Here is a 20,160-nt window from a genome sequence, read left to right as displayed (position 1 = left end):
AATTTTAGAAAAATTATAAAAAAATACTTTAAAAATAGAGAAACATAAATAATTTTTAATTTATAATTTTTTTAATTATTTTTATATTATTTTTTCTCTTATAAAAATTTCTTTAAAAGTTTACTTAACTAGGCCTTAATCAATTTAAGAATTGGGAAACTAAAATTATACTTAACTCAAATTAGAAAAATTTGAAAATAAATTTAAACCAAAGAAATTAATTTTAAAAAAATATAGTTACAATTTTTTTTTTCTCATTCAGTTTAATTTGAATTTGATTCGGGTCATACACCTGGATGTGATACGTAAGTCTACCACTAAATATGTTTTGTATGTACAAGAATTTAAATTTAAAACCTTACTTAAATAATATCAAATTGCTTACCATTTGAACTAACCTCCATTAGTAAATATAGTTACAAAATAAAAGAAAAAAATCACTTATTCTAAAATAAAAAATATTTTTTAGCACCATGTTATGAAATAAAAAAAAAAGGAACCCATGTATTTAGAAAGAAAGTTAATCGTTATATATTTACTTAGTAATGACTTTTTTCACTTTTTAATAACATGGAAAAAGAAAGAAAAACAAATTATAAGATACAGTTTGTCGGAGCAATTATTTTTTTTCAATTCATGAAATTACAAAGAAAGAAAAATAATAATAAAATTAAAATTAGTCTAGTACACTCTCACCATAATATTTTATTTATTTATTAATTTATTAATCAACATTTTTAAAATTAACAAGAAATAACCTATGATTACAGCAAAAAAGAAGTAAAAACAAAACCCTCTCTAATTTAGAATAGAAAATGATGTGCATATCCTAATCCATGCAATCATTACTTCATATTTTTCTTCATGGTAAAATTTGTTTGGGGGGAGCTCAATAAGATAATTATTAGAACATCTTCCACTATATATAGAACTCTAAAGTTGATCAAGTAAATAAAGGACTATATATCTTATGATATTTATTTTATGTTTCTAATGGCTTCAAACAAACTTGAACTCCATATTTGGGCTTAATTGTGAGGACAACCACAGGTGCATGCCTATAATTCTCTGAAATGGTGAAGCTAAACCTTGAGATCAACATAGCCAAAATAATCTTAGCTTCCATCATAGCAAAAGATTGTCCAACACAATTTCTAGGACCAGAAGCAAATGGTATAAAACGCCCAGGAATGAATGACTTTGAAGCAAACCTCTCAGGGTTGAATTCATTTGCATCTTTACCCCATAATTCTTCACTGTGATGAATAGCCAACACTGGAATCCAAATTGATAATCCTTTAGGAATATAAAGGTCACCTAACACAATGTCTTCAAAAGCCATTCTAGGAAGCACAGTTGCTGGAGGATAGAGCCTCATTGACTCGTTAATAACCATCTGTAACTGCAACATCAAATTAAAACCTTTGCTTAGTTTATCATATATTCAAATTTTATGTTACTTTCATTAATTGGATAGTAGAAAATAAAGGGTTCCTAGTTTATTATTCTGTTGACCATCCAAGTTATACTAATTTTAAGGTCATGCTGATCATTGACCATCCTTCAAAAGTCTTGCCTTTTTACAAAAAATAAGAGAGATCAAACATCAATATGAGGAAATTATTATATTAAAAATAAAAATAATTAAGAGAAAACCTTCCACTTTTAAATTAACAAAAACATAATTTTTAAATAACTAAAAATAATATTTTTTATTAGAAAATATTTATCACATTATAAATTTAGAAGTTTAATAAACTTTTTTAATTATAATTGCTATCTTTAGATACTCGAAATTATTTATAAGCGATATTAATAAAAGAATTACTACTACTACTGTTTACTTCACAGAAATTTTCTATTGGGTCTTCTTAATCTTTAAATATTTCTCAAATTTTTTGGGTCAAGTTCTTATTCTCAATCAACAAGATGAAGAAAATGTATGAATATTTGGGAAGTGGGTAGCCCATGTCATTGAGTAGGACAAGCTGGGTCCTCTCATTTTTACCTTTTGGGTTTCTTTCTCTGACTAGAATAATAAAATGATTAGGAGGCATCACAAAGATGCGATCTTTCGATTCATCTATAGTCTTGAGTTTGGTTGACCAAAAAAGAAATCTTTATAGTCTTGAGTTCTACATTAATTTACTTTAAAATATTGATATAAAATGCATAAAGTAAAGTAATATAATAATAGTAAGATATGTAATGGGTGCAAGTAATAAGTTTTTTTTTCTTCTGAAAAACAAGTATGACTATAACATTACTCTAAAATTCAAGCCTTCACGTAGTGAATTCAATATACTACTTGAATAACACTAGCTGCTGGGTAATGGGTGCAAAGATTATTTTTAAATCAGTTATATTTACTTTATGTTTCTATATAGAGTCACCTTCTAGTTAAACTATAATATTTCTAGGTTGTCTTTTCTAAAATTCGAGGCAATAACTAAAATGCTCAAAGATCTCTAATTTTAATCTTCATTTTTTATTCAAAGTTTGTTGGACTACAGTGCATGATTAAATACTAATTACTAATAGAAAAGGTTAAATACATAATTTTTTTTACTTTAATTTTGATTCATTACTAGTATACAAAACATTAACATTTGATGTTAAGATTGAACAACTAGTAAGAAATTTTAATGGATACATAAACTATTAATTCAAATCTCATATCATCATTGTCAAAGTATCATATAATAACATGTTATTTTAGAATAATGCTTTTTCAAACAAACATTATAGTCATGTCCTAGTTAAAATATAATGTTAACTAGAAGCTTAAGATCTTCAAGTTTAATTAGGCTTATTATGTAGCTAGGAATAAAAAGAAATTACCTTATAAGATTACAAATTTCACAAGTTGTAGCTAATTATCTTACCCGTCCTACTATAGGTTACTTTATATTTTTATTAAAAATAATATACTAATAAATAATTAGGAAAATAAGTTAAAAATAAATAAATTTTCAAATATAGAGAATTGATTCTAGTCATACTCATGTCATCTTTTATATATATCTAATGGATTTCATGTTTTTAGAAAGCTTTTGTTTAAATAATATAATGGATAAGTTAATTTCACAAAATATATTTTTAGATAACATTTTAAATGTGGATAAACTGAATTTTTAAAATTAATTTAAGTTTCATTAAATGTTATCAATTTTCTAATTTTATTTAACAGTGTTTAAAACACTTTGAATTTATGTACTAACGGTGTTAAATATCTCCAAATAAGGTTTAAAATAATAATAATAATATTGTTCAAAAATAAAAATATTATTATTAGTTCTAAATTTATGCTTTAATTACATTTTTAATTCATTTCAAAATAAGTGATATTACATTTTATTTGATTAATTATTTTTAAAAAATATATTTTAAACGAAATTTATCACTATCACTGAAGCTAAAGAATTTAATGGTTTAATAACCTCCTTTCAAGGAAAAATGTAAAAATAGATATCAAATGTACTTAATGATATTAAACAGTTTTCATAATCAAATTAGTAAAAATATTGTTCAAAAAATTAAAAAATCATTAAAAATATTAAAAATTACTGTAATAACAGATTTGTAATATTTTTAATAAAATATTTTTTACTTTTAATGTCTTAATGATTTTTCTTAAAATATTGGTTAAAAATATTAATAATTGGCACAATTGAACATTATCTAAAATATATTATATGTGCAAAAGGAAACAAAATAAAACTGTTATGCCCTTTTAATAATTCTTTTATTATTTTATAAACTAAATATTAAATAATATGTACTTTTTTAAAATTAAAATTTTATAAATAAAAAGTGAAAACATTTAATAATATTCAACATGCAGAATAAGATGGCTAGCACGAATTTGACCAAAAATACGTGAACAATATGAAATGGCCTGCACACGGTAAACCTGTTTTTCGATGTCCTGTCAAACCTCAGCAGTTTTTTCTTTTTTAAAAAATATTAAATATATTTAATTAAATATTATAAATTAATATAAAAAGTATATATTGACTATTTATATGATTTTGAGATAGGAAATTTTTTTATTTTTAATAAAAAATTAACTTCTTAATATGTATTTTTGACACATAGTAAAAGATTGATTAAAAAATTAATTTTGTTAATTTATTTTATAGCTTTTAATATAAAATCTGAAATATTTATTATTTTTTACATTGTCTCTATGAATAGTAATATTTGATAATTAATATAATAAAAAATTGACTTTAAATATAGAAAACTACTGCCCATTATTTAAGAGGATCCCACTCAAAGAATTAAAAATAAATTCTTTATTAAAAATTATTAATGCACTCCTATCACAATTTTCTATGCATCTCTAATACAACTTTCAACAAAAAAATATTTTATTTTTAAATTATTTTGATTTGATTAAACTTTAAATGTTGGTAATTCTTTTGATTTGATTAAAAAAATATCTTATAGACAAGAAATAAGTTTCATGATCAATATAAGAAAAAAATGCAGCATTAATGTGAGGAAAAAGAAAAGCATATAGTAATTTGTTGCTAACCAGAGTGAGCTTGGATAGTTGATCCAGTGATGGAGTTTCCCCATTGAAGACCTCTCTGACTTCAGCTCTGACTTTGTCTTGCCAAAGTGGATTGCTTGCTAATAGCATGATTGTCCATGTGAGTAACAGTGCTGTGGTTTCATGTCCAGCAAAGAAAAATGTTTTGCATTCATCCATTACTAGTTGCAAATTCAAGTTATCACCCTCTTTTGTTATCTCATCCAATAGTATACCCAACAAATCATTCCCATAAGAGTTGCTTCTCCCCATCTTCACACATTCTTTTCTACTCTCTATGATCTCCATCAATAGCCTCTCCACCTCCATTTTCATGCACTTTATCTCTCTGTTGTATGCACTAGGAAAAAACCTACACACATAAATTTAATGCTGAATGATACATGTATTGATCATTTGAAAAATGAGACATAGGAACAAAATCTAAAATATATAACTATAGAAGGGAATGGAATATTTTATTCAATTCCAATCTTGAACCATACACAATTGTTCATTATGATTTAATATTAACACTACATTACATATATATATAATTCAAAACTGACATACCTGCTTCCAGGAAACCAAAGATGACGACTTGCTTGAGCACAGCGACTCTGAAGCTGTGTGAGGAGGTGAAATATTTGCTTTCCCTTCTCATAGTTTGTTCCAAACTCAGTTCTTGAGATTATATCTGCAGTGAGTTTGGTTACCCATTCTCCAATCTCCACCTCACTTTCCCCACACTGTAACACATTTTCCAGTGATTCAAGCATCTCCTTTGTGCATTCCACCATGTGCCCACCATACCCCTACTCATCAAATATCTATCAACACTTTAAGATCAACCATTTTAATCCTTCTTCTTATCAAATCAAATTACTTTGTTCTCTAAGTTTATTAACCAATATTCATTTCAATTTTAGATAGCTAGGAGCAATAATAATTCATGTGTATTAGTATGATCAATATATATATATATATATACCTTAAGTCTGTCTCCCATGAATGCAGGGGCAACTATGTGACGTTGGTGAGACCAATCTCCACCATTTGCCATCAACAAGCCTTTCCCTATGAAATGTTTGGATCCCTGTTGTTGCTGCCATGATTTCCCAGATATGGTACTGTACTTCGACAAAAACTCCTTTATCATTCCACTCTCTGTCAAACACAGCCTTGGCTCTATACCATTCCAAAATATAAACCTCTCTCCTGCACCCTCCCATTCAAGTCAACATCAAAATCAAACAAATATATATTAACAATAAAGATTTAATTTAATTTGTTCAAACTTTTTAATCAATTCTTCATTTTTCATGTCCTCACTTGAAACTCCTACAAAAACAAATCTTTAAACACACATATAATATATATAATTTGATGTGCATATAATATAGAATACCGTATTGTTTGGACCAGGCAACAAAATGTGGCAAAAGACGAGGAACAACATCGTGGTTGATGGTTTTCATGTCTTGAGAAAGGGCTCTTGAAATAAGGGAAGCCATGTCTAAGATGTTTCCAGTGAGAAAGCGTGGTTTGGGGCCACACACACCTTGCTTCTCCATTATCTTTTTTATGCGTCTTGGAGTGAGCCAATAACATGATATGGTATCATATGCAACTCTCAATACCAAACTCACACAGATCACCAAAAGGGTTGTGAGAACCACCATAGCCATGCCTCTGTGTTCTATGATCACCAAACTCACTTACACTTTGCAAGAATTCACTATGGAATTCCAATTTTATTCTTCACTCTACCTATATATATATATATATAGTAAGGATCCCTTCATTTAATTATATTAAATAAATATAATATTGTATCTTAATTAATAACTCTGGGGTTGGTGGGGAGTGCAAACGTAAATCCCACTTTCAATTTTAATTATATTTGCAGTTATTCTATTTTAATTATCATAATTGTGAAAATATATTTTACCATTTGTTCTGAAAAAATTGCTAAATATAGCCAACTCAGTCATTTGCAATCGTGCTATGGTTATATAAACCTTTCAAATTGTGTATATATGTATATATAACAAAAGAGTTATTAATGGAATATTTATGAGTATATTATAATAAGTTAAAAAACGTTTTTTTATTAGAAAAGTATTTATTGTATTAAAAACATTGAATCCATTCAATATATAATTAAGTTCCAGCTTAAAAAATGAATTTAATTTTAATGCACTGTGAGTGTCAAGATTTTTATATTATTAATTAATTGAAATATATTATAGGTATAATTTTTATATTAATGATTATAGAAATTAATATCTTATATAACAATTCATGAGTGAATGAAAATATAAATTATCTTTGCATTTTTTATGTATTTAAATTAAATTATTAAAAAATATTTTACTTAATTTAAATATTTAATAAGATATATTTAATATTTTTTAATCAAAGAATTCATTAAAATTTGTGTCACAAGTTTTATATCGATTAGCAAACCTTATTATGAAGGAGTTATTAATTTATTATATATTATTAGTACATTATAAGAAGTTCAAAATAAAATATTTTTTATCAAAAAAACGTTTATCATATCAAATATATGAAAACATTCAATATTTATTTTTGAAAATAATTTAAAATTTTTAATATAATATATTTAATACTTACACGGTGATATTGCAAAGATTTTAAATTGAGTTGACTTTTTGGGTATTTTTTTCCCTCAACGTAATATGTGATTAGTGGTGAAGTTTTCTTTCGTGAGTAGATTGGTTGCGAGTTGTTTGTCTTTTAGACAAGCATAATGATCACAGATATTGTATATAATTCATTTATTGCATTTTATTGGGTTTGGTAATATTTGAATTTTTTTATGATAAAATGCTTAGATAAACAAAATTTTATGAATTTAAACTAGGAAACCTGTAATTGCTTGCTGGAGTAGCATGCAAATGAATTAAAATATAAAAAGAAATACATTTTAAAATTTTAATTTTAAAATAAAGATTATTTTAAATTATAAAAATGAGCTTTAGTGACAATTTGTAAATATTATTCTATATTTATATATTAAATCTGAATTTTTATTTTTAAATGAAAGATTTTTAAGGCGTAATATTTAGTGAGAGCAATTTTAGGAATTTCTCTTCTTTTTTAATACGTCACATAAAATTTTCTAAATTAATTATTTAATTTTTTTAATGCGATTTAAAATTGAAATTTAAAGTTTAAATTTTAACTTTTTATTATTTCTCTTTAGATTTAAAAAATTCATCGTAATAATTTTGATGACTGAAGAGGATGGAAAACTTGATGCCCTCGAAAATTGGTTGTTAATATAGTAAAATATTTATTATTAATAAAAAATATTAAATTTAATTATAGTCATAAAATATTTTTATTTAAATTTTATTTTAATTAAATAATATGTAATGCTCAAGGAATTCACTTAGTTGAGTCTTACGTTGACGATGGAAGTTTAATTTGACTATTCATTAAAGAAAATTAAGAAACGTAAGAAAATTATTGATTGAATTAAAAAAAATATTGATTTTATTTTATGTAAAAACTTTAAGTATATATGTAATAAAAATTATATCTTTTTTTTTTTAGAATAAATTGAATTTTAAGACTTTTATAATCTTAATCGATGTTAAACTAAAATTGACTTTTAAACATTATCAACACATCATATTAATAATAATGATGCATCTTGATTATAATAACTTATTTTAATAATTTTTTATGAAATTTCAATTTATATTTTTTCATTTATTCTTATTTAAAATTTATAAATTAATCATTAGTGATAAAATAAACCCATTATTCACTTTAATCTATATTTTGAATAAATTTTATGCGATTAATTGTGAAGCTTTACTTACGAGTGGATTGATTTAATGATTATCCTTTTAGACAATCATAATAGTTACAATTATCTAATTGAGAGAAACCAATGAATCTGTAAATGGGTTGGCTAAATTAGGCCATACACCCTAATTACTCTATAGATGTTCATGAATTTTCTAATATCCTTTCTTTTAATTTTAATGCTATTATAACACATTGTATGGATATTATGTATTGTATGTAGTTGGGCTCTGGCCCATGTTATTCACAAAAATTAAAAATAAAGTTTTATTTTAATAATTCATTTATTGTATTTAGTATGATTGAAATTGGTATATATTGAATAATTGTTTCCTAAAATTAATTGTATAGATAAATACAAATTTATTCGTTTAATTAAAAAATTTCTTAAATAGGACAACATGTAACTATGGAATTAAAGCACGAAATGCAATCACTAGAAAAAAAGGAAATAATGAAAAATACATGGGAGTTAAATTGATTTTTTTTATTTTTAAATTTTTTTCAGAAACATTTTGAGATACAAAAGATGATTTAGAAAAGTGTCTTTCAACAAGTTTTGTTTATGTTTTTCAGAAGCAAACGTAGATATGATTGGTTTCAACACATAATGTTCTCAAATTCAAAAGGAAGAAAATTAAAAACTCTTCACAAAACACAACCTTTTTGTGATTAATAAAAATTTAAAATCAAATTCTCAGAAAGTAAGTTAAAAGATAGTGGTAGGGGAGAAAAGTACGCAGATTCATTCCTAGTTGAAGCATATGTTTAAGGTCTCAAACATATATATATATATATATATATATACACACACACAAATGGCAATTTCATGGATTTAAAAGAATATTGTTTGTAATTTAATTTTTCTTGCACAATGAATCTCTATACATAATTTGTGAATATTAATTCTTAAATTTTAAAAATTTTCTCAAACATGTTTTTAGGTTTTTTTTTTTTTTATGCCAAGTAGTTTTTCTAGGATATGGATATAGTTTGTTAATACAATATTGAATTAAAGTTTGAGTTTTTATATTTTTAAAATTTATCTCTTTATTTAATACAAATAAATATTTATTAATAATTATATTATTTTCTATTTTTAAATTTATAGAATATATTTTAATTTATTGATACATGTACAAAATATAATTATTTTTCAAGTGTATATACATTCAAACATATACATATATATATATATATATATATATCTTAAAAATAATTTATTTGATAAAATTTTCAACTAATAAAAAAATCATATTAAAATATAAAAATATAAACATTTGTAGCATTTAATTAAAATTTTAATTTAATTTATTAAAAATATTATGATAATAATTTATAATTATCTCCTTAAGTCTAATGTTGATTAAAGAACTAAATATTAAGAAAAGTAAAATTTCTTTAAATTAAATAATTAGTTGAAAAATATTAATTTATTTTATATAAAACTAAAAAATATTATGAAGTGAAAAAAGATCCCATGGAAAAATACATAGGGATTGTTTCATTTTTCAAAAATGAAACTCAATTTTTTTTGTTTTACATAGATATAAAATGTGTGGAGAGAGATATTGCTTTCCATGCTAAAAGTATTTGAGTTATGAATGGTTAATAAAATGGTATGAATAAGCATTTTAGATTTGATTTGTAATTGGATATGCCTTCTTATTGACTTCACTTTTGCTTATTAAAACAAATATTAATCTCCACCAGCCTGCACAGAAAGTATAATAGGGCAGAGTCTAGCTTACTTGTGCACGCTTATCAATAGACAAGGAAAAAGAACAAATCAAAAGGGGGCAGCAATTAGCATACACTTGAGATAAAAAGATTATAAATCATTACAAGTTAGGTCAATGCAGGCCAAGTAAAGATCACTCATTTTTTTATGTTGTAATTAAAATTTCTACAAAATATTTATACAAATAGCATTTCTCAATAAAAGGGTGTGTGATTGTTGAGCCCAAATACTTATAAATTTAATTATTAATCTATCTGATTCTGTGTTGACCAGGAGCATGGAAAATTACTTGAATGAACCACCTAAAAATAAAAGGGTCTTCAAAGAAGTGGCAGCAAAATAGTCTTCTCATGCCCTGTAAGGGCGAAAGGGAGCACAATTCACTTCTCATAAGATTTTTCTTAACAAAATTATCATAATCCTCAAATGTAAAAGAAAAGGAACATGACTAAGTATGCCTTTGGCCACTCAAAATGCATCATATTTTCATTTTAATTTTTCAAGAATTAATTTTTTATTTTAGTCTCTTATTTTTCAAAATTATCGGTATTACTCTGTTGGATTAAATGTGATTCTTTTAAAAATTTGATATAATGATAATATTTGAATTAACATAATCTTTTAGCAAAGATTAAAGACTAAAACCAATTATTTAAAAATAAAGTAAGGATTAAAAAATTATAAAAACTAAAATTTAAAAATAATATAATTTAGGAGACTAAAAATATATTTAATTCAAAGAAATACTATCAAACTTGAAAAGAAAACAAGTAAAAGGAGAAAAAACTGCTCAACAGCTCATATAGGAAACCTCCATTACTAAGACACAACTTTAAAGAGAAGCATGGGCATAAACCCTCCACAAGGAAGCAAGAAAAAGTATCTCCTTATTCCACAAATAAGATTCACATGCAAAGATCAGTAGCTGAAAATACCAGCATTTAGCTCCAACCAAATAAACCTCAAACCCAAAAAAGATAGTGCACCTCCAGCACATATTCATATCATTTTCCCAAAATCACAATAATCATAAACAAGAAAATCTCAAGTGGGAGAACAAATCCAAAGTTAATCAAACTACAGTATCGACAACCATCTAGCAGACTCCAAACAAAACAGGATTATAAACTATGCATGTGAGGGTTGACTGCTGAGTGTTGAGATCATGATCTAGAAATTTCATGAATATTCTCCTTTGTTTGGAAATTCCCCTGATAACATACACGTACTTCTTTCTTGTTCCAAAATGCATAGAAACGCCCTTTCTTATAGACATATACTAGCTTCTTATGTCACTTCTTCAATAACTTGGTCCAACTTTTTCACTATTTTGTACACATACAACTGGGAATGCATTATTGGAAATGAGACTACGTAATTGGGACTTCAGTTATATAGTTCGTGATGTCCTTAGCTTTTCAACTTACGTGGATACTTTTTCCATTAATTCCATTTGTTATTTTTCTGGCAACTATACGATTCTGTCAACTAAAAATCATATTCAACTACGCAGTTGAAAAAGTGTTGTCTCTTATTATTCACTGTAATATAAGTAAATGAATTAAGCAACCAACAGACAAAAATAAAAATGCAGGAAAAAGCATACCATATTTAGTACATGAAAAAATTGATTAATATCACCTTTTTGGTATTAGGATTGAGTAATCATATATTACAGCATAGACCATGTTAAAATAGCTGGAAGAAACAAAACAAATGAAAATAGCAAGTGTAATGATGAAGAATATTAACCTGTTAATTTACAGGTAGACAATAAAAAGAATAGAAGCCACAAGATCTTTTTCAGAGAAGATATTCGCAACAGCTCCAACAGTAAAGCTTAAACTAATGTAGATATACTGAAATACAACAAAATGCAAGATTCAAATTAAGCACTACCAAACTTGTTACTGAAAAGTAAGTAAAGAACCACAGATATTAAACAATATAAGAATTTTCTGGTGAAAGCTAAAAATGACCACGATTAATTAAGATCAAATATGAATTTAGCAAAAACATGGCAGTGTGTCATTGGCCCTATTTGGAATAAGTTTATAAAAAATAGCTTATAACTCTCATAACAAAGAGTTCTTAGTTGATTCAAATTTGTTGCGCATTGCTCTTTCTGCTATCACTACACTAGCAAGGATAAACGTAAACAAATTTGAATAATACTATATAGTACGCATGATTTGAATTGGCAGTAAATTGAAAGTGAGGTTAATTTTCGAAATCTAATGACTAAAGTACCATTCAAAATACCTTTATGAACCAACCACCAACAATAATCAAGATCATTTGCAATACCCTTCACTTTCTTTCCCCTCCCATTTTAGAAAATCAACTCAGTTTCATTCACCAGGTTGGTTACTTAAACTAAATGAAAAATCAAGAGTAAAAGTTCCATCACCCATTATCATTCAACGAGTTGGAATTTGTTTCTGTAGAAAGAATTAGCAATTCTTTTGGATAAATGGGGAAAAATCTGAACCGCCAATCTTAATCCTATATATATATATATATATATATAAACTCTACTAAATCCAGACCCATTCTTATGGGACATACTTTTACCCGCAAATCTGAAATCATCTCCTTGTAACACAACAGTTTTTCTATGCTCTCACCGTTTCCAAAACAAAGTTGTAAGACTATTCTGACGTTACTTAGTTGTTAAAAACAAATAAAAATAATAATATCATAACATTTTTATAAGTAAAGTTTAAAATATTTTTTTAAAACTCCAAAATATTCATGGGAAGCCACGAGGAAAGTTATTTTTACACTCCGATAAATAAATACGTATATCTCTGAAATTAATGAATAAGTAATATTTATTAATAATTTAATATTAATAAAAGTTGCACTAAATAAATTATGAAATAAGTTGATTACTTTTTAAAAGTCGATAAGGTTTGTTTGAAAGGATTTATAAAATTTATACCTTATTTTAAAAACTTTTTATTGTCATTATAATTTTTTATAAAATTATTAAATAAATATTTAAATTTAATTTAATATAGTATTGATTTTTTATATTGTCATTAAATGGTAAATTAGTTGTTATATTTATGTTATAAAAAGTTGTATTTTGATTGATTCGCATTATAAAAAACTACCATAATAATACATTAAAATTAAAATCTATATATTTAATTAAGTCATATTTTCAAACGTATGATTATGATTAATAATATAAAAATTGTGATATGAACGTGTAAAAAAGTTGTTTAAAAATTGTAAAAAGTACAATAAGAAAATAATATTATTATAGATCAATGACTGAAATAGCTCTAAAAATAATATATAAGAATAATTGTAATATATTCAAATATTTGTTTTGTTGGTATAAATATTAATACACCTATATAAATGTAATATTTCTTTTTTGGGTCTCTTTAAGTAACCACAAAGTATAACAGGTAATAATTACTGAGTTATGAACAAACCAAAATTCTATTGGGCTGAACTACGCACTGTGACTCACAATCACAGCCACCAACATACACTTCCCATACAAAGTTTTATGGAAAATATAGTAATTACAAAGCTTGTGTCATGCTAAACTTATGCCTTATGAGATGCTCTTATATCTTGCATGTGACCCAAACACCAAATATATTAAGCCATATTTACGAGAACTAAAATTATATTCAAAACTGATACAAATATGACATACTAAATTATATATAAGAATTCTGAGAGAGAGAGAGTACATTTAAAACAATTAAAAAGAAGATGCGAGAGAAAGAATACAATTTTAGCAGTTTCTCAAATAATGTAAAAATATTAAATTACTCTATTAAATATTTTAAACTACTTTAAAAAATATTAATGACTCTTTATATTTTTAAATTAATTAATATTATGTTCATATCTTTTATTTTTTAATATGTGTCAACGGACACATCGTATCCTTTATTTTAATTGTGATCAAACATGGATCAGTTATGTTGTTATTAGCCATTAATAATATGTGAACATTGAACAAACAAATCAGAAGAATAACGCAAACAACGTTGACAATTTTTTCATTGGTACATAAAAAGCATCCATCCGTCGTATTTCAGAAAATGGTATAGATGGACAAATTCTGCCAAAACAAAAAACTATGAAAAAATGATGGATTTAATCAAAATATATTAATAATATAAAAACTTTTTATATTCTTATATTGTTATGTCAGTGGTATTTATTAACTTTTATAAATTTAAAAGTTTTATATATAAATATATATATACACACGTGTGTGTATGTGTGTATTGAATGTTGAATGATAATGTAGGAGTTTTAATACTGATAATATATTAAAAATTGAACTCCAAAACTATTTATCTCTTCTTTTATTCGCATATTCATCACATTTCAAGGAACAAAATAGCTCAGTTTAAATTATTGCTTCTTGTTTCATCATTTGGGTACCCTGTCTAACGAGGGCTTATTGTCTCCCTAAGAAACCTTAGCACTATATCCATGCTAGATTTAACAACAATTTCTTCATACAAATGCTCATAATTTTCTCCCCTTAATATAGCCATAAATACTTCTGTTGAATCAATTATATTCATTCCCCATTGAAGCTCATCATTTAGCCTACGAATCTTCATGAGTTGAATTTCAGCCAACTTGAATGTATTTTCCTTGGTTCTTTTAATAGCCTCTTGTAGCATTTTTCCTTTATAATCTTTATCATTCGTTTCTTTCTCAATAAGGATATATTCATCAAACTCAGGAACTCCAATGGCTCTTCTGATTCCACAAGAGTAATTTGCTCCAGGAACAAATGCTTCTCTAATCTCATCAACAAGCCCAGCATCCACCATTTCATCAACCCTTTTGTCTAGGTATTGAAACAACACTGGCAAAGAGACATGAAGCCAAATGAAGCAACATTCATATTTGGACCGAAATGCATTGTTGGGGTCCTCCACTAGTGCTTCTAAGTAATTGTTAGACCCTCCCACAATAATGGGTAAGTGCCCATTTTCAAGAATGAGATCAATGGCATCAAGTGCATGCTTACAAAACTCATCAACAGTGAAATTGTAATTAGGGTCATCAATGATATCTAGCAAGTGATGTGGAATGCCACAACGTTCTGACTTTGGTATTTTGTTCACAACAATGTCTAATCCTTTGTACACTTGAATTTTGTCAGAGTTAATGATTTCAGAGGAAAATTTGGTGCCTAAGCGGATGGAAAGTTTGGTTTTTCCAGTGCCGGTTGAGCCCATTATAAAGAGCACCTTCTTCTTGGCAAGGGTTGCAGAGCAAGGGAAAGCCATGTAGATTCTTTGTGTAAGATCTAAATTAAAATAAAACAAAATGGTTTATTTGCTTCAGTATATGATTTCGCTAAACTACACTTTTCATACTTTTTGATGTTTCGTTAAAATGGAATATGAAAATGACAACCCTTGAGTCAGCTCTATTATTTAAGTTACAAAATTTATTAAATTTTAAAATATTTATACAATAATATACTCTTATCTTATTTTTTATTAAAAAAATTATTTTAATTAAATAATATCTATGTTATGTATGAAAAACTCATTATTTATAAATAAAAATTAAATTAAATTAAAATTTAATTGCACAAAAGTAATACACAACTTAAGAAAAATTTTAAAAAATATTAAAAATGCTCTTGTTTAATAATATAAACTTAAATTTATAATAAAATTTATGTTGAAGCCATTATAGAACATATGATAGAAAAGACAAGGCAAAACAAAGAAACGTGTGGGTGACAAAAGAAGTCTAAATGCAATTCAATATATAAGAAGATTAAACTATGATGCATACATGAAATAACAAATGATTGTTATACATAAATAAATGACATAGAAGTTTTTTTTCTTACCTGCACAAAGATTTCAAACTTCAAATGTATGGAGAGGAAACAAAGAGAAGCAAATTAAAAGGACTACCTTTTATGGAATAAAGTTTGTCAAAGGAATTTCATGCAAAAAGATAAATCACCCAAAAAGTGATGAAGTCTTTTTGTTGCTCTTTACAATTAGCTTACCTGTAGGGATATTTATATGGCATTACTGTAGTCATGTCAGTAATGGAAGGTTTAATTTGACAATTAGTGTATTAAATGCTTCTAATTTAAACTATTTTTTAAACTGATAAGAGTATTAATTACCAAAATGAAACATTTTAAATAATTAAGTAACAAGTATTATTTTACCAAAAAATAATAAGTATTAAATAATTTTTTTATTTATTCACTATTTCAATAAGATAGATAATTGTGATGAGATAAGTATAATGTGAAAAAAAATCAAAATAAATAAACATATTAATTTTTTTTTAATTTACATATAATTATCTTAATCAATAGGTAAAAAAAATTAAAAAGAAAAGTACATTTATTTTATGCTGATGTTAATTAATATTTTTCTCTTTTTTTTCCATAATTTCTTATTTCAAAAATATAAAAAGTGTTTTATGATAAAAAAAAAAAAAGGAAACATTTTTATATTTTCTTAACCAATGACTTTTTAAAAATCAACTATCATTTACCTTATTTAAAATAATTTTGAAATATATTTTGGAAATTTTCTTTTATTCATTCATAGTTCGTGAATTCTGAATTTTCAGATCAAAGGTATTAATTTCTTGTCGGAACATGTTCACTAGACTATTCTTATATTGAATTCATTTTATTTTGTAATTTATTTATTTAAAACCGTTTCCAAAACTTGTTTAAGAGTAATAGAAGAGACTTAAATGATAGGTTTTAAAATGGAGATTTTGAAAAGCTAAAGCCTTTATAAATAGAATTCCCAATTCAATCTTTTGATTAAATAAAAGAGATAGAATTATAAAAGCAAAATCAAAATACCATAATTTATCTCATAAACCTAAGATTAAATTCAGTCTTTGACTAAAATGGAAAATATAATTACTATCCAATTTTGGTATTACACAGATTTAAATTTTACTACCTAATCTTGTACAAGTCTTTTTAAGCCCAAAAACTTAATATTATTATCAGGTCTTTGAAAACATCACACACCCAAAAGAATCTTTCCATAACTCTAAAAAATAATATCATCTGATAAGTCTGTAATTAGGCCTTCTTTTACAGCTCATATATTCATATTTGATCTTTATTTTATTTGGATTTTACACTAATTTATATATTAATTGTGCAGTTTGGTATAAAGAGACTGCAAGTGGATTTTAGGTGCATTCTAGGCCTAAATTGATAGAAGATTAGAGCTTCGCAGCAGTCAGCACGCCCAGACTCATTCAATAAGCACGGAAGTCCTTCGAGCCCATGCACAATCGTGCTTAAGGCCTTGCATGGCCGTGCTCATCTGCAAGAAACATATTTATAAAGAGTTTTTAGGGTTTTCAAATCCTATAAAAGGGAAGATCTGAGGCACCATTGGGGAACACTGTTTTTACATCTTGGCTTTGGCTCTAAAATACATCTGATCTCGTCTCTCTTGCACGGTATCCTTGGCACATGCTTGGCGATACTTGGAGCTTCAAGCGATCGTACTTGAAGACCGAGAACACATCTCACACTCTAGTTTGCTATTTCTTTTGGTTATGGCTTTGTTTATAATTGTTTTAGTTCTTTTCTTTAGCATGAGTAACTAAGTCCATAGCTAGAGCTATGAGAACTATTGCTCATGAATTTATGGAATTTTGATATTTGAATTTAAATTTGATTTTCATCTTGTGATTAGATTTTATCTTATTGCGCTTCTTTCTTAATCCTAATTAATTATATCGTCAAGCGACCGTACCTTGGTTAATTAATAGATCTATAAGGTAAAACGAGACAAAGGATTAGGTGGAGCAAACCAATCTTTCTCTTCTAATCGTTATTAAATTAACAAATTTGTAGGTTCCTAAAGCTTTCTTAAATTAATGTCTTGCATGACCATTGGGGATGTCAATTTAGAGAAAAGAATATTAATATTGCATGACTATTGGATATTAATAGTATTCGTATGAATGATTGGTAATCATAAGAAAATTGAATTTAGAGTTAAATAGAAAAATAACATAAAGGATTGAATGAGAAAACTCATATACCCTAGGTTCCTCTCCGATAAGTTTAACCAAGGCGTGCAGTGTATTCCTTGCTCTTAGTTTTATAATTGATTTTATAAATTCTTATTTTTAATCAATCTCGTATCTTTGAAGCTTAAACAATTGAATTAAGAAATTATTAGTAATTGAAAATCAATCCTTGTGGGGCGATATTTCAGAAACTTTTAAGAACCCTTTATTACTTCTTGATGGGTACACTTGCCCTTCGAACAAGTTTTTGGCGCCGTTGTTGGGGATTGCTTTTTCAATATTAAGAAAATCTCAAATTTAATTGATTTAAGCAATTTGTGTTTTATTTTATTTTGTTTTGTTTATTGTTAAATTTTTCTTTTATATTTTATAATTTTCGTTTTTATTTTATTATTTTTTTTTATTTTATAATTTCTTTTAATGTATGCTCACTCGTTAAAAGTGCTCTACAGTTTGTTTATTTGATCCAGAGATTGAAAGAACAGTTCGTAGACAAAGAAAAGAAGTGAGAGAGCAAAGAATGACAGAGGAAAGGAGATCGATCCAAGATTACATGACACCCACTGCTAGAGGCACTCCTAGAAGCATTGCGGCACCAAATGTGGAGGCCAACAATTTTGAATTGAAACCAGCACTTATAACTATGATCTAGAACACGATACAGTTTGGAGGCCTGCCTAATGAAGACCCCAATCTTTATCTGATAAAGTTTCTTCGATTGAAGGATACCATCAAGTACAATGGAGTCTTCAATGATGCTATTCGACTCCGTCTTTTCCCATTCTCGGTATCTGAAAAGGTGAATACTTGGTTCGCCTCACTCCCAGCTAACTCCATCAAAACTTGGGAGGATCTCACTCAACAATTCTTGGGAAAGTACTTTCCCCCATCAAGGTCCTCTAAGCTTATGACGGAGATATGTTACTTCCAACAACATGAAGCAGAATCCTTATTCGAGGCATGGGAGCGATTTGGAGAGCTTTTAAGGAGATGTTCTCATCATGATTTTCCAACGTGGAGATAGGTACAAATTTTTTACAGTGGCTTATCAATCATACCAGGGCTACAATTGATGCCGCAGCAGGAGGGTCCCTCATAGGAAAAGATCCAGATAATGCATACAAGCTAATAGATGAGATGACATCTTCTAGCTTTCAGTGGCACACCGCTGACTCTTACGACATTAAGAGGAAAGAGACCGCTCCGTTCTACCAAGCAGAGAGCAACAGCCCACTAATGAACCAAATGAAAGCCCTTGCAAAGCAACTAGAATCTTTAATGAAGGCTCAAGACCAACCTGTAAGAGCTCCTGCAAGCTCAGAATTTAAGCAAGAAGAGGTAAACTTCATGGGCAATCACAGTTTGGGGTGGAGGAGTAATCCTCCTAACTCTTGGGGGAATGGCTTTGGAAGTCAAAATTTAAGTGTTTATCGCCCTCCTCATGTGCAAAGTCAGGGAGCAAGACCTGAAGGAAAAGAAGCTCCTAGATCTCAGTCCAACTTTCAAGAACAGATGATGCAATATGTGAATTACTCTGATAAGAGGATAACAGAGCTTGAATCCAAGTTGGACCAACATATTGAGAGAACTGATAAGAGGTTCGCAGAGGTCAAATCTGAAATACAAGCCAGCTCCTCTAAGATGAGTGCACAATTGGAGCAACTTACGAATCTTTTGAGTCAAAGAGTGATGGAAACACTACCATCTTAACCTGAGCCTAATCCAAGGGAGCAATACAATGCCATTACTCTAAGAAGTGGGAAAAATTTGAATGGGACGCAAACACAAAAGTCATGCACGCCTGTGCTAAAGGAGGAGCACGCCCTTGCATCACCCTGCACGCCCACGCTGCCTGAAACAGAATGGTCGTGCTTAGAACAACACGCCCTTGCAGACAATGAAGGCACGGCTGTGCTAGACAGAAGCAAGGTCGCTCAACGAAGGCATGCCCGTGCTGGATGATGAGTAAGGCCGTGCTTACCACCCAGAT

General features: G+C 27.1%; 2 protein-coding genes and 1 non-coding gene across 3 annotated transcripts; all 3 read right to left on the bottom strand.

Annotated features, from left to right (window-relative positions):
- Nucleotides 1–982: 982 nt before the first annotated feature.
- Nucleotides 983–6,225, bottom strand: LOC113868068 (cytokinin hydroxylase). The gene is made up of 5 exons (XM_027503628.1): nucleotides 5,946–6,225; nucleotides 5,529–5,755; nucleotides 5,111–5,352; nucleotides 4,541–4,910; nucleotides 983–1,402 (listed from the first exon to the last, which is right to left on the bottom strand). Exons 1-5 carry the CDS (start codon nucleotides 6,223–6,225, stop codon nucleotides 983–985), a joined length of 1,539 nt encoding a protein of 512 aa, XP_027359429.1.
- An 8,323-nt stretch (nucleotides 6,226–14,548) lies between these two features.
- On the bottom strand, nucleotides 14,549–15,406 carry LOC113868136 (adenylate isopentenyltransferase 5, chloroplastic-like). Its single transcript, XM_027503700.1, has one exon. It carries the CDS (start codon nucleotides 15,404–15,406, stop codon nucleotides 14,549–14,551), a length of 858 nt encoding a protein of 285 aa, XP_027359501.1.
- A 3,665-nt stretch (nucleotides 15,407–19,071) lies between these two features.
- Nucleotides 19,072–19,178, bottom strand: LOC113868219. Its single transcript, XR_003505245.1, has one exon. It is a non-coding gene; the product is annotated as a small nucleolar RNA R71 (small nucleolar RNA).
- Between the last annotated feature and the right edge of the window lie 982 nt (nucleotides 19,179–20,160).

This window comes from Abrus precatorius, unplaced genomic scaffold, assembly GCF_003935025.1.
Source record: "Abrus precatorius isolate BTA unplaced genomic scaffold, Abrus_2018 Scaffold5, whole genome shotgun sequence".
NCBI lineage: Eukaryota > Viridiplantae > Streptophyta > Magnoliopsida > Fabales > Fabaceae > Abrus > Abrus precatorius.
This window is presented reverse-complemented; position numbering and strand designations above follow the sequence as displayed.